The sequence below is a fragment of the Penicillium citrinum genome, assembly GCF_028827155.1.
Source record: "Penicillium citrinum strain IBT 23319 chromosome Unknown utg000008l:1.0-2707905.0:1.0-2709502.0, whole genome shotgun sequence".
NCBI lineage: Eukaryota > Fungi > Ascomycota > Eurotiomycetes > Eurotiales > Aspergillaceae > Penicillium > Penicillium citrinum.
Window position 1 is genome coordinate 1,923,683 of NW_026622693.1, and position 15,401 is coordinate 1,939,083.

A 15,401-nucleotide genomic window follows, 5' to 3' on the forward strand; every position below is an offset into this window, starting at 1 on the left:
TATCAAAACTTGGTCTCGCACGGCCCGATCCACGGACCTCATCTGTGTCTCCTTGCTGGTACACTTCATCTGGTCTTTGTCTTGGCTGAATAGCTGAATGCTGGTGAAATGACGACAAGTAAAGCGAGGATGAGTACCATGGCCTCGTATACTTTTGTATTTTTTTTTTTATTTTTTTCTACTATAGTTAGTGTATATGTACTTCGCTGTCCTAACGTAGCTATACGGTAAAGCTGGACCGTTCAGCTGGCGGCGTGTTTCACAATCACGGTAAGCCAAGCCGGTACCATGTCTGATGTGTCTAGAGAGTGATTGTCGGTGACGAGCAACTCATAAGGAGGTCTGCATCTGCGATATCTCACGTTCTACGGGGACTACTCCGGACAAAATCGATAATTGATAAAGGGTGTGGCGATCATCCACTGTCGATCCCATCGTGGGCGCGAGCACAGGGGCTTGCCCCGGATTCAACCCTCGCATGCAGGTTCCGATAGTCACCCTGATAGTATAGGGCTAGTCAGGTCTGTGGGTGGTTGATAATCAGGGACGGTGCATATTCTGCTGGACAGAGTTGCGCGACGCAAATATTCACGATCGCTTTTCCTTGCTCCTTTCCTTCTCCTTTCTTGACAATCTAGTTGATTCTCCGCCATCTAGAATATGACAGATTCACGATTGGAGGCATGCGAGCGGAGTTCAGGTGCATTTTTGGCTGCCCAATGCCGTACAGTAGGTCTGTCACCAGATACATACAGACAGTAGTACTGTTAACTCACTCATTATTGGCAATATTCGTCAAAGCAATTCCTGCAGATCAACCAAATAGCACAATATACTCCGCACTCAGTATAACCTTTGACTTTGCTGGAATAATTGTGTAGCGCTTGCATAAAGTCGGGGGAACTCTGTGCAGCCCGAATGAATGCATATTTGCATACAGTACTCCGTACTCCGTAGTGTACAGATTCTGCAAATAAAGTGTTGCCCGCCACTGGACCGAATCAAAAATAGCCCTGAGAAAATTAAAAGGACCTCGTGACTGTCACAAAGAGGGGGCAAAAGAGTTAAAAGAGTCCACTAGAAACAAAGTCCTCGGCTTGAATCTCCTCCTGTGCTAGTGGATGCAGACCCTGTGCGGGTCTAGACCAAGGGCGGTTAGGCGTGAAGTGGACAGAGCTGTGATTTGCTGGGACTGAATTGCCCTAGCGACGGGTAGTTCAGACAGTCAAAAATAGTCAAGAGTCAAAGATAGTACTCCGTGGAGGAGAGAGAAATTGAAAGAAGAGAAAAGCGGAAGACTTGGAGTAGTTATTCATGGAAATGGTAACTCGTGACTTCTGCCAGTATTCAGTACTGCGTACATCCACTAATTATGTAGTTGTAGTCATAAATGGAACTACTGTGAGAGCAGACTGATCGCTCCTTCCCTAATCTCTCGACAGTTGTACTCTGGCTCCTTCCCTCTTTTTGACCTTGTCCCGTGACTTCCTCTTTCAGTCTCTCCTCGACTGCTTCTTCCTGCCTTTTTCGCTTTTCTTTCTTTCTGCTTTCTGCTTTCTTTCTCTTCACACTCGTTGCTCTTCTCTTCACTCGTTACTTGTGCTTCATCTTCCTCATCGTCCTGGTCGGCCTGCTGATCGCCCCGCTGACGTTCTCTCAATCGTGTGTGGCCCGCACTTTTGTTTATTCTCCACCCCGACCGTCTGTTGCACCGGCCGACCACCACCTCTCCATCACCTACTTTTCCATTCGCCCACTCTACTGAGATTCAAATCAGCAAGTCGTGCATCTGCGATCCACCCTTCTAGATTCAACTCGATCAACTGCCCTCAGTATCAGATTTCCAGCATTCCTTACCCTCCTCCTTCGTATCGAAAGTACATATCCACGATCGCTGGGTGTTGATCCCCGAGATATGTTCTAGACATCAGACGACCCACAATATTTTTGAAACCCTCGTCACAGACTGAGTTGCTTGTTGATGGTCGCAACCGGTTGAGAGCAAGTTTAAACAAATAATACGGCTCTCGGTCGTCCGAACAGGCCCTTCTGCTTGATCTTCTTCCTCCTCGGCCTCCCCCTGGTAGATAACAACACTACCACAACACCTAACTGACTCGGCGATCAGAATCGCCATGTCACTTCCGCAGCGGCCTGGCAAAGCTTCGCCACGGCGCGAGGAAGCGCGAAGTGCCTTTCGTGAACCTTCACATCGCCGCCGCCGTCGCGATATCGACTCCGGAGCATACAGCGACAGTCCTCAAACCTCGCCGTCAGCCCACCGACATCGTCGACGATCCCATTCCCACCGCCGACATGCCGATACTGACGAGGATCGCTTGGAGCGGGGTGGCGATTTGAGGCCCAAGAAGAGTTTGGTTAAACCCGAGCGAAGACATATGGACAGAGACCACCCAAACTACCACTATAGGCAGCGGTCGCATCATATGGCCACTCAGCCCTCCGCCACGGGAAACGATCCCCTGCTTGATAATGATGGAGAGGTAGAGACGAACAGTTCCCGAAGTTTGGATCCCAAACCCAAGGATCAGCTCTATGGTGCGCATGGCAATATCAATAAACCCATGGATCGGGTACCGAGCCGACACCACTCAAAGAAAAAGAAGAAGAGGTCAAGTCGACGGGTCTCCAAGACTCAATCTTCTGAAGAGCGGAGGAGACAGAAAGCAATGGATGCTGCACGCCCGCCAGATCTCTGGACCACCTACTGTGCGCTCGTCAGCTGTTTGGTTCCGGATTTCCTGCTCAAGTGTTTCGGCATGCCGCAAAAAGAGCAACGAAGTGCATGGCGAGAAAAGATCGGTTTGATTAGTATCATTCTCATGATTGCCGCCTTTGTTGGTTTCCTTACCTTCGGTTTTACTGCTACTGTCTGCGGTACGCCCCCAGTGCGTCTCAAGGTGAACAAGGTTGGCTCGGGTTACATGATTTTCCACGGCAAGGCCTACGACTTGACTGGCTCCCATCACCCCAAAGTAGAGGGTATTCCGGCCCATAGTAACGTTCTTTACGACCTTCCGCACAATTATGGTGGCCAAGATGGCAGCTTCTTCTTCCAACAAGTCAATGGCGCTTGCAAGGGCCTCATCAAGGCCAAGGAGGATGGTGGTGTGCCCACAAATTCCAATGGCGATTTGGGATGGTACTTCCCTTGCACGGCTTTTAATCAGGATGGCTCGTCTGAACCCAACTTGACTACTTCTTACTATCAGGGTTGGGGTTGCCACACAAGTAGCTCCGGGCGTAACGCCTTTTATAACCTGCGAAGCTCGGGCGACGTATATTATACTTGGGAGGACACAAAGAATACCAGTCGTAACCTGGCGGTCTATTCCGGAAACGTCCTGGATCTGGATTTATTGCGTTGGTTTAACACCTCTCAAGTGTCCTATCCCAAGCGATTCGACAATTTGCGTACCAACCCTGCTGTTCGTGGTGTCGATTTGACCTATTACCTCCAGAGCGGAGGCGAGAAGCAAGTTGGTAAATGTCTGGAGCAAATCATCAAGGTTGGCAGTATTGACACGGACACCGTTGGCTGCATAGCATCTAAGGTTGTGCTCTATGTATCGTTAATTTTCATTCTCTCTATCGTTGTCGTCAAATTCGCTTTCGCTCTTCTGTTCCAATGGTTCTTGGCCCCCAGGCTTGCGGCACAGAATACGAGTATCGCCTCCGATGCCAGAACTCGTAACCAGCAGATCGAAGACTGGTCCAATGATATCTATCGACCTGGACCTAGAATCGCCGAAACCCCCGGTTCCTGACAGGATGAGCAAGCGTGGAAGCTTCTTCCCAACGACTTCTCGATTCTCCAGTCCTTACGTGGTGAACAGCTCTGGCAGCAGCAACAGACGTCTGCAATATGTTACAATGGCAAGCCAGAATTCTACGACGCGGCTCATGCCTACTTCCACTCCCAGCGCTACAATGTATAAATCAAGCCATAATGGAAGCGGCGGGACGTTGAGTGCCGAAAACTCTCGCCAAAATCCTGCAGGCAGCCGAACAAGCCTGGTACCTGGTCAGCAGGATCATGGCTACTCTACTACTATCCCAGAATCCGAAGGCCCAGGCCCAGCTGGATTTATACATGAAGCCGTTGTCCCCCAGCCTCCGCCAGAATGGCAGCCATTTGGGTATCCCTTGGCCCATGCTCTTTGCCTGGTGACATGCTACTCAGAAGGCGAGGATGGTATTCGAACAACCTTAGACTCAATTGCTATGACCGATTACCCCAACAGTCACAAAACTCTTCTTGTGATTTGCGATGGCATCATCAAGGGTAAAGGTGAAGAGTTTTCGACCCCGGATATCGTTATTGGTATGATGAAGGATCACTTCATCCCTCCGGAAGAGGTCAAGCCATTCTCATATGTGGCGGTCGCTACTGGTTCAAAGCGTCATAACATGGCGAAGGTGTACACCGGTTTTTATGACTATGGCGAGACATCTGTCATTCCCCCGGAGAGGCAGCAACGTGTCCCGATGATGGTTATCGTCAAATGCGGTACTCCTGCAGAGTCAACCGTTTCAAAGCCTGGCAACCGAGGCAAGCGCGACAGTCAAATCATCTTGATGTCTTTCTTGCAAAAGGTCATGTTCGATGAGCGGATGACAGAGCTTGAATTTGAAATTTTCAATGGCATGTGGAATGTCACCGGTATTCCACCGGATTTCTATGAGGTCTGTCTAATGGTAGATGCCGATACCAAAGTATTCCCGGACAGCTTGACACATATGATTTCTGCCATGGTTAAAGACCCCGAGCTCATGGGCCTCTGTGGTGAGACAAAGATTGCCAACAAAACCGATAGTTGGGTTACCATGATCCAAGTCTTTGAGTAAGTGGCCACTTTCCCCTGCTTCTATTCAGTCACAAAAAGCCGAGCTAACTCCCCACAAAAGATATTTCATTTCTCACCATCAAGCAAAGTCCTTCGAATCTGTCTTCGGTGGTGTGACATGTCTTCCTGGTTGTTTCTCCATGTATCGAATCAAAGCCCCGAAGGGTGGGCAAAATTATTGGGTCCCAATCCTGGCCAACCCAGACATTGTCGAGCACTACTCCGAGAATGTCGTTGATACTTTGCACAAGAAGAATTTGCTCCTGCTAGGTGAGGATCGTTACCTTACGACACTAATGTTGAAGACCTTCCCCAAGCGGAAGCAAATCTTTGTCCCGCAAGCCGTGTGTAAGACTGTTGTGCCGGATAAGTTCATGGTTCTCCTTTCCCAACGTCGTCGCTGGATCAATAGTACAGTGCATAATCTGTTCGAGCTGGTACTTGTTCGGGACCTTTGCGGAACATTCTGTTTCAGTATGCAATTCGTGATCTTTATCGAGCTTGTCGGTACCCTTGTTCTACCTGCCGCCATCTCATTCACCATTTATGTTGTTGTATCTTCTATCGTGAAGAAACCCGTCCAAGTCATCCCCTTGGTTCTTCTCGCGCTGATCCTCGGTCTTCCGGGTGTCTTGATTGTTGTCACAGCCCACCGACTTGTATATGTGCTGTGGATGCTGATCTATCTGGTCTCTTTGCCAATATGGAACTTTGTTCTTCCCACTTACGCATTCTGGAAGTTTGATGACTTCAGCTGGGGTGACACGCGGAAGACTGCTGGAGAAAAGGACAAGGGCCACGGTGATGCCGAGGGCGAGTTTGACAGCACTCAGATTACTATGAAGAGGTGGCGGGATTTCGAGAAAGGTAAGATTCAGCCACTTTCCTCAAATTGGACCCCAGACCATCGGTTCCTTTTATCTCTTTGGTCGTATTTGACCTTGCTGACGTGCATTGCAGAACGGCGTTTACAAAACAGCCCCTGGGCTCAACCACATGCGCCAACAAATGGTTATTCACCATATGGAACATATTCGGATTATTGAGCGAGCGATCATCGTCATTTTCTATTGTAATTTTTCTTTTACTTTTTTTTCATTTCCTGTATTGCGGATTGTCATTTGTGATTTATTATTCCCATTCACATACCTATTACGGAGGCGTTCGAATCTGTTGGGATTTGAAGCTACAGCGCGACACGATTGATGAGTGACTATATTTGACGAGTGCGATATTTGCATTCCTGTTTAATCTTTTTGATATACTTACTATTTTCTGAGTTCTGACTGTTTGTGAATCCATTGGGGACAGTCCCCTAACGATACTATGTATACTTCTTCACAATCATCTCCATATAGTTACCTACACCTACACCTATCACTGTATAATTTTATCTTGGGGATCTGCTTTGGATGTATAGATTCCCCACAAGTGCGACTAACAACGTTGCCCCGTGCATCATGCCACAGGGATCTCTCCTTGAACAAGGATGCCAGCCCAAGATGTGCCCAATGGATCCAAGCGCAGGTCATCGGGCTCTGCTCAGATCTGCGGTGCGTCACTTCTCCCTGCAGACGAGATGATATGCATGCGAGTCTCTTTGTTAAGCTGTGGTATACCATTAGTACTGCTTATGTCCAGTATTAGTACGTATACTACCCTATCCCTTTTTGACCTGACAGAATTGTTTCCTCTCTCTAACTTCTCTCCTGCAGAGCGACTCGACAATATCAAATCCTGCTGACTAACGCCAAGACCCCCCTACTCATCCAATCCTTTTTTTTTGATGGTTTTGGATTTTCAAAGACTTCTCCGACAATTCTCCATTTTTTCATTTCGAATTTGGAACATTTTCAACTTCTTTATGGAGGTGAGACTCGTGGATTCTTTTCATCCCGCTATTGTCCACCTCAATCTCCACTTTCAATCTCTTTTCAGCTGGGTGCGCTGGCTAGCATTGGCTGCACCAACAGTACTCACTGGTCATCGCATCTCGACTCCAGTTGCACTCCACTTACACTCCCTCCTTTCGTCATCTTGCATGCCACTATCAGCCTCTATTTTTTTTTCTCATCCTCTGAGCTGATCACCAATTTTTGTCGGACCGACGCTGGCGTTGCTCGTTCTCAATTATATTCCACTGAAGCGGTCAATGCCTCCGTCCTTCTGCTCCACTTTGCACCTTTTCCCACCTGTCATCTCCCACCGGGCTTTGCGCTGCTAAAAAAAGTACGCTCGGGCAACTGGCTGCACCTGTTCTTGATTCATCTACTCCGTGCTATCCTTCGCCGGGTTGGCGCTAGACGGATAAAACGGTGCACGTTCAGGCCTCTCGTCCATCATCTCTATTTTTTTTTCTTTCTTTGAGACGGTCATCATTAAGTTTGAAACTTTCGACCAACTCGTGCTGGTTGGGTTTGTCTTTGAAGTGCTTCTCGTGGTTATACTGTCTCTCCTCACCTCCCCGCAGGTGGATGACACAGTGTAGAGATCACTTCCAGGTTTGCCCCTAGAAACCTTCTTCTTCCCAGGCCAAGCGCAGACCAGGCGCAGAAAAGAGAAGAACCCCCCTTGGTGTCACTGATTATCATACCTTTCCAACGGTCGCACGGTTAGTCCCACATTCCCCCTCGTGGGCCTCTTTTTCCTCTCTTCACTGCCCCTCCTTTCTGGTTGCCTTACCTGCGCGCGATCTTATCACCGACTCCAACCGTCGCCTCGGCATTTCTGTTTCGCCCGCATCTTGTTTTCTCATACTTCGCAATTGGTGAATGTCAACTGCGCCACGCCCGTCGAGAGTCACCTGCCTACTGCATATTCCAGGATCCGACATCCCAAATATACTACGCCTTGCTCTTATTGAACTCGTGTAACTGCCACTGCCAATCATTCTTGCGTTGGTTGCCTGTCGGAGCTCAGATCGTCCCTTGTTCTTCTCGTCTCTGGCATCTTTCAATATCTCTCGACATCCTTGTCGGCCGTTTAAACCGTAGCGGCTTCTTGCCTCCGGTGATCGAATACTTCCTAGAAGGGCATTCGGTATTACACTTTCCATTCAAGGCGGGTAATGCTTGATGAGAGTCGGAGCGCATCTAGTTCGTCACAAACCCGCTCTCGTCATCCAACATTTCCCGCGACAATTACTCGCCATGAGTCATGTGATGCCACCCGAGTGTCAGCTCATCCTCGAGTCATGAATAATAACCCTTCTTCCACTTTACATCCGCCCGGGAACGACGACAGATCCCCTCTGCCGGGGAGTAGTAGTACCGCTTCAGCGGTGCAAGACGCTTCTCACGCGATGGCTACAGATATTATGTCTGAGGAAGATCAGAGGTTACACAATGTTGGAGTCGCGGCTCTTGCTGCTATCGCGCAGCATCCGCATCCTGTGAATGAGGAAAGCCATTCGCTTCTAGTATCGGAAGTGGTTCAGGCGATGACAGGCAGTTCCATGCCGCTGTACCGTCACTCTCATTCGCCTCTCGGAGATCAATTATTTTCGTCCCCAGATCCAGAAAGATATATATCGGCATTCTTCGATGGAAATAGCATGCCTTCTACATCAGATGCGCTCTCGCCGCTATCACAGAACGAGTTCGACATGGACATGGAGGGAACAATACCAGGTCTTCTCGGACGTGCTTCGGCATGGCCTAATATCACAAGAATTGCTAACGAAAGCGACATTGAAAAAGATATGATGGATTATGATTCAGTTTTCGAAGATAACACATCACCATCAACCACGCCAGACAACGAATTCGAAGATCTGATCCGATTTTATCCCGACGAAGAGGAGTTTTATCGACAGGAAAATGCGCCAGAGTCCTCGGAGACCCGTCTGCATGAGGTCAATCTGGACGAATTCTATGAGTCTGTAAACTATGACTCTGGCGATGTGGATCTGTCTCAAGCACCTGGAACTCCACCCATGGGTCCTTTCCCCGGTGTCGACGATCTGGATGCTCATCCTCCCTCTGTGATTCACACTACCACCCATGAACGAAACCTTACGATTGATGAATTTATCCAGCGCTGGGTACTGCAAACAAATATTATTCCGCAAGGGTTTCACTCGGAACATCGTATTCCTCCACAATTGCGCCCATTATCGAAAATCATGAGCTGGATTCCTCCCCGAGATGTGCATCGACCAAATACCTACAAGGATGACCCTTTTGATCTCCAGCAAATACCATGGACAGAGACCTTAAAGGTCCAACGCAGTGAGGCTCGCGCCCTTCGTGATGCATGGTATACATCGTATCATAATGTGCCAAGTGACTCGCATAATCGCCGTCTCAACCACTTACCTCAAGAAGAAGTGTTTTTCCAAGAGAAATCAATGTACACCGCGCACAAAGCTACTGTTGAACACTTCCAATTGCGCAATCTCATGTCGGTGCCTGCCTATAATATGATCAACTTTGCCAGTCGTTCAAAAGTATACTCATGGGCCCCCGAATTTGACGAAAATCGGTGTCTCATTGATTTATCACGGGCATATCCGGAAGCAGGCTTCCTGGGCCCGGTCAAGATATCCAGCATGAAGAGTGCCCATGGTCTTACCATTGCTGGTGGCTTCTGCGGCGAATACGCCCTTCAAAACACAGACGGGCAAGGATCAGGCGCCAAGGGTTTAGTCACCCCAGATCCCAACGATGGCATCACAAACCACGTGGACATAGTTCCAAATCGGTCCGGCCGTTCTCCAATCTGTGTCTTCTCTTCAAATGACCGCCACCTGCGAATTCTAGATTGCGAAACCAACATCTTCCTATCTGACCAAGAACTCTCTCGCCCAGTCAATTGCACCGCTACCTCTCCAGACAGTCGTCTAAGAGTAGTAATCGGCGATTCCCCCGATGCATGGGTCATTGAGGCAGACACAGGCCGTCCCGTCCATCCACTACGCGGCCACAAGGATTTCGGCTTCGCCTGCGCATGGTCTCCAGACATGCGACATATCGCCACAAGCAACCAGGACAAAAAAGTAATTATCTGGGACGCACGTACATGGCGAATTCTCGAAACAATCGACTCCGACGTCGCAGGATATCGATCCCTCCATTTCTCCCCCGTAGGCGGTGGACCTCGAACACTTCTCTGCGCCGAACCTGCAGATCGAATCTCCATAATAGACGCACAACTCTACCAATCACGACAAGTCCATGATTTCTTCGGCGAAATCGGTGGTGCGGATTTCTCGCCTGATGGGGGAAATGTATGGGTAGCAAATACGGATCCTCATTTCGGTGGATTTATGCAGTATACACGACGGGAATGGGGTCGTGCGTTTGGACTTGTGGATCTTTATAATGAGTTTTTACCGGAGGATGAACTTGATTTTGATGAGAGGTGTGTTTCTAATGGGAAGGAGAGGGGTTTGAGGTTTTTGAGGAATTTGAGTGATAGTGAGCATGATTCTTTTGTTTTATAATAGTTACTATAGGCTCATATGCCGCCTATGGTGACTATTTGTTTTTTTTTGTGAGTTGTTTGTGTGGTTTCTTTTGCGACATTGATACCCTGGGTTCTATGGCGTTTGTTTTTATTTTGTATAAATGTATTACATATGAGAATGGATTTAATTCGATTCAAGTCAATTTTCAATTCATCTGATATAGAATTGCAATGACTATCAAGTAGTCATGATGTAGGCGTTTCCTCCATTGAAAACAAAAACTTGCCAAATGTTATATCTATGTGCAATCAGTAACAAATGAGATACGGCGTAAAGCAATAGATAAACCTTGGATTTTATCAACAGTAATGATTAGGTAGTCATTATTGTAATACCTACCGTAGTGAATGCCAGCCGTGGCATTCGAAAAACTTGAGTCAAACGAGCCTTTTGATGATTCTGGATTACTCAAGCTCTGGGGATACAGCGATACTGTCTTTGCAGTATCTAAGCTAGTAGCTTTCACAAGTTGCAAATGGATTAGACATCAAGGCATTCATACCCGAGCATATTGTTTATATTCTCTAGACCTTTTGGTTCTCGATTTGAGAAACCTCTTGATTACTCCAAATAAGTTCTAAACCGAGATATGTTGCTTCGGAAATATAGCTCCTTCTCTATCGTGGTGGACGTAGGAATGGTGTCTGAGAATTCTAGTAGTATTAACAACAACAGGTTGGAACCTATACATACTATGTACTCCGGAGTACGGAGTGATGCATTTACCCTTACTGTGGAAAACAAGGGACTATACCTTAATTCGAATAATACACGAGAATCGGAAGCAAATAAAGCCATGTAACTCTCCACTTTTATTCAAGGTGACTAGAGACCCATGATGATGTTATGAATCCTCGGAGTCACTCTCAACCACCCGAACCTGGTCACAAATCAATTGAACAACAAGAGGTATCTGAATCTCATCTACTTCCAAAGAAATCCCAAGTTCTCGTGTCTGTTTGGCGTGTTCGGCGTCATATTTGTCGCGTTCTGAAAGGAATTTAATCATTCGCTCATACCAAATCTTCTGCAAGAAGTCCATCAACGGAAGCCCCATGACATCAAACTGAGCATCAAATTCAGATACAAGATTTTCAAATCTCTCAAGATCAATTCTCTGCTCTTCCCTAATTTCCTGAAGGTCGGATTCATCTCGAACATAATCCCAAGGTATTCTATACCGGAGTTCAATGCAACATGTGTGGCTCAGACTTAGCCCATCAAACGTGAGACTTCTGATCATTGCATGGCATATCTCAAGCTTGGACTGGTTTTGATCAATGAGAAATTCTAAAAATCGTCTAAATCCCGATGCAACTTCGGTGATTTGTTCATCATGCAGAAACAAACGATTGGCAACTCTCCGTATCGCAGCCGATAATGGAGTGCACCCAACAAGAGAACATGAGCAAGAACATTCGTCCCTAGTTGTCAAAGAGAACAAATGCATGTCGATTTGATGAAGATGGTATAATGCAACATGAGGGTCAAAATTGCTATCTGACTCGTAATACCGGTGGATACACTCGGCTAGTCGTGCATTGATCCAGTGCAAAACAGTAGTATTTGACCCAGGAAGTTTCCGGAACGGGTCTGCCCCTTTTGAGATAAGCCATCCAATGCGCTTGATATCGTTCATTGGTTTACCCCGGTAGGAGCCGCAGTGAGTCATTAATGGTGTATAGCCCCTTTTGTCTGGTAGATCCACGTCTATAAATCCAGTCTCATATATTTGGTCCAGAATTTCAGCGGATGGAGGGTAGCAATAGACAGAATCGGTTTCAGAAAACATCAGTGTTTGGTCGATCTCATATCCCTTTGTTGTTAATGCAGCGCAGAGCTCAGAAGCATATGCGTCAGGGACTCCAGTCTCTCCTTTTCTGAGATCAGATAATTCACTAGGATGAATATTCGCTTCTGCAATGGCCAGGAGCTTCCTGCGCCTTTTGACTAACTCGCGGATAAGTAAACATGTTAGCGTATTAGATGAACTCCAGGAAATATCATAAGTCGAAATTGTGTATCCGGCCTCGAGTAGGATATTGCAACAGTCCGAATAATCATCAATATTAATGTCTTTATCGGCGATACCATTCAGATATGCATGATGGTACCGGTCGGGTAGATGAATGCCTGATTGCGCTTTCAGCAATAATCTGACACCGGCGGGCCAGCCCATTGCCAACTGAAGTAACGTAATTCCATCAAAGATATCTTCGCAAGACGGTTGTTTTGAGTCAAGAAGGTCTCGTAAATCCCTCTCTGACTCTCGGAGAACCGCTATGAATGCAGAGGGCAGATCGACAGCTGTAGTATATTTCAATACGCTGTTCTGCAATATGATCAAGTTAAATTCTTACAATCCGCATCCCTGCGTAGCAGACTTTGCATATTTCTCTTTCCATTCCACGTTCTCGGAGCCCAGTTGATCGGTCCGCATCTTTCCATGATATAAGAGGCTAGATTATGTGCTTCTTCGGTCCAAATAAATGACTCGCATAGCCAGCGGAAAGCTGAATAAGAAGACCGATAATTTGTCGTGACATTATGATCCAACATATACCTGATATACTTGCAGAGTCCCGGGAGCGCATCAGGTGTAAGCATAACACGCCAGAGAAAAGGCAACTAATACAAGTATGGTGAGAAATATTAATATCGCTGGAGCCTGGGGGATCTTACATCTAGTAGGGACATATGGGTTCCTTCAAATGTATTGGCCAATAATTCATCAGTAGGCCTTATCTTCCCCTCCGAAACAGCACTTTGAAACAGCTGAATCCAATTGTTGACTTTTTTCAAAACCTCAGAGCCAGTTTGACCCCATAATGCATCTTTTCCGAAATGACCTTGTTCAAAGTACATCTTACCTAACCAGCTTTCACGACCAACAACGGCATGGCAATGCAACGACACAATCGGAAATATGCTTGGCTCGAATGATAGACAAATTGTCCCGGTAAAAGCGCGACTGAGCCACTTACTATAGTAAATGTATTGCTTTCTCCCCTGTTTGGCTCGAACATTCTTCCGATTGTAGGCGACCGGTGTACGATAGCTCTGGACACTGAAGCTCTCACGACAAGATATTGAGTTGAATGTTGGTTTCTGAAAGATGGCTTGATGAGATGTAGCTGTGATGGAAAGTTGTAGTGTGTCCTAAAAGAGATTTAATAAATGTCCTTTGCAGGTGAGTTGATATCAGTACCATTTTGTCTAGGAGTAGATCTTGTTTCAGGCTAAAAATGTCTTGCTTTATGCCAAATTTATGTAACTCGCGTGCTGAATAGCTGTTCTCTGATCAGATATTGTGCTGCTAGGCCGAAAGAGCAGCATAAGCTTACACATTCAAAGCCGTGTTTAGATCCATTTCCATACTTTGCAGACAATCTCGAACTTCGAAGAGCTCTTCCTTCTTGAAATGATAGATCGCTGTTTCCCATGCATTTCGAGCTCTTGAGCGCATACCCCTTGCTGCAGCTTGAGTTCGCTCATACTTTTCAATCGGCCCTTTCAGCCTATCCAGGTATAATTGTAAACCTAATGCCTTTGATTCGAGGTCTACGGCAACGTCCGGTAAATCGTTCTCCGTCTCTTCGATTAACTCGCGTAGGCTTTTCAGCAATATACGGATATTAGAGGCTTTTGTTGCAAGGTATTTCATATCATCGCTTTGGCCTTGTACATCTTGAGCATAGCGGACGATCGTCTTGCAAAGGGATAACCCGAGAGAAATGATCCCGACAGCGCTGCCGGTAAGAGAAAGAGGATCGGTCATTTCTGACCATAAATCGAGGTGTTAGAGAGAATCGAGAGAATGGAGTCAAAAGGAAAAAAGGACTTGAAAGGGAATTATAGACTTTTGGACTGAGGAGGCAGTGTCTGAGGCTGAGATGCATGCGTTGGCAGTCCTTCGCGGCTATTCAGTGGATATCGTGAATCCTTGAACAACGAGGGCCAATCAAATCGATACTTAGTATGCTTTTAGCAAACATGTTCGGGCGGAGCAATCAATCAGCCGTAATGAAGCAACAAGGCAAGGCAAGGCAAGGCAAGGCAAGGCAAGGCAACTTCATGTCAACCTGAGTTGTGTCCACCTCATATCGCCAGGACGTCGACTTGCCCAGTGTTAAATTGACCCATCCACAAGTGCATGTGACCTACTACCAGTCAAAGGTATGCAATGATTGATTATAGGGGAATGTAGTTCGTCTTCCCAGGGAATTTGTGAAGAGAGAGCTTAAGGGAAATCCCAGGGACAAGGTTACGTCTGGTAATTTTGGAAATGTACAGAAGCTAGTCCTCCCGGAGTATGGCCCTACAGTCATTCTCATTGCAAGGGAAGAAAGCACCCATGGTCATTTTAGTCATGCAAGTTTGAGAACCGAAGTTTTCGGAAGTTCACCCCCAAAACCCTGCGTGGATGTGTACACAATATGAGCGGATGGTGACCATTCCATCAACTATGCTACCACAGGAGAATACTTTCTGGTTTGCCTTCCAGATCGAGTTTGTTTACTGGCTGCATTTTGGACTAGCTGAAATTGGCTCTAAATATGAAATTATACATTTAACTAAGTAGTCCTTTGTACGACTAGTAGAAGAGGATTTCTGTCAAATGCTGTCCAGGTACTAAATGAGGACTCCAAAAAATCTAATCAATGTATTTGAAAGAGTTCATGGTACATCATCGATAGATCTACGAGTACGGTCTCGGCTTAGAGCTTACCTATTACATCCCCGTATAGAGATTACTCCCGAACCTCATAGTAGATCCAATATATGTGATATCGACATATTCACCAGAATCGTCTTTAATGTTTATGCATCCAGCTGCATCGTGATCCGATTTCGCACCCTTGCATTCCCTGTCACCCCACACGGTGATCTTATTGGGATAAAGCGAATATCTTCTCTGGGCTTAGAAACGATCGACCGTCAAATTCGCACTGCTTTGGGGCGATGTACTACTAGTACATTAGTATACTTAGCATCTATCATGGTCGACGGAGGACATCGGAAGACAAGAACAAGCTACAGGCTACTCTCACTAAAGAAAATGGAAT

The 15,401-nt window shown here is 46.7% G+C and overlaps 4 protein-coding genes across 4 annotated transcripts; 2 read left to right on the top strand and 2 right to left on the bottom strand.

Annotated features, from left to right (window-relative positions):
* Positions 1 to 2,135: 2,135 nt before the first annotated feature.
* On the top strand, positions 2,136 to 5,914 carry chsF (chitin synthase CHS3; the record flags this gene model as incomplete). The annotated part of the gene is made up of 4 exons (XM_056648077.1): positions 2,136 to 3,711; positions 3,764 to 4,865; positions 4,930 to 5,735; positions 5,829 to 5,914. The coding sequence occupies 4 exons, from the start codon at positions 2,136 to 2,138 to the stop codon at positions 5,912 to 5,914; spliced, it is 3,570 nt and encodes a 1,189-aa protein (XP_056497842.1).
* Positions 5,915 to 8,169: 2,255 nt separating this feature from the next.
* Positions 8,170 to 10,311, top strand: N7469_009160 (WD40 repeat domain-containing protein; the record flags this gene model as incomplete). Its single annotated transcript, XM_056648078.1, has 1 exon — positions 8,170 to 10,311. One exon carries the CDS (start codon positions 8,170 to 8,172, stop codon positions 10,309 to 10,311), a length of 2,142 nt encoding a protein of 713 aa, XP_056497843.1.
* Positions 10,312 to 11,179: 868 nt separating this feature from the next.
* Positions 11,180 to 12,514, bottom strand: N7469_009161 (uncharacterized protein; the record flags this gene model as incomplete). The annotated part of the gene is made up of 1 exon (XM_056648079.1): positions 11,180 to 12,514. The coding sequence occupies one exon, from the start codon at positions 12,512 to 12,514 to the stop codon at positions 11,180 to 11,182; it is 1,335 nt and encodes a 444-aa protein (XP_056497844.1).
* Positions 12,515 to 13,675: 1,161 nt separating this feature from the next.
* Positions 13,676 to 14,113, bottom strand: N7469_009162 (uncharacterized protein; the record flags this gene model as incomplete). Its single annotated transcript, XM_056648080.1, has 1 exon — positions 13,676 to 14,113. The coding sequence occupies one exon, from the start codon at positions 14,111 to 14,113 to the stop codon at positions 13,676 to 13,678; it is 438 nt and encodes a 145-aa protein (XP_056497845.1).
* Between the last annotated feature and the right edge of the window lie 1,288 nt (positions 14,114 to 15,401).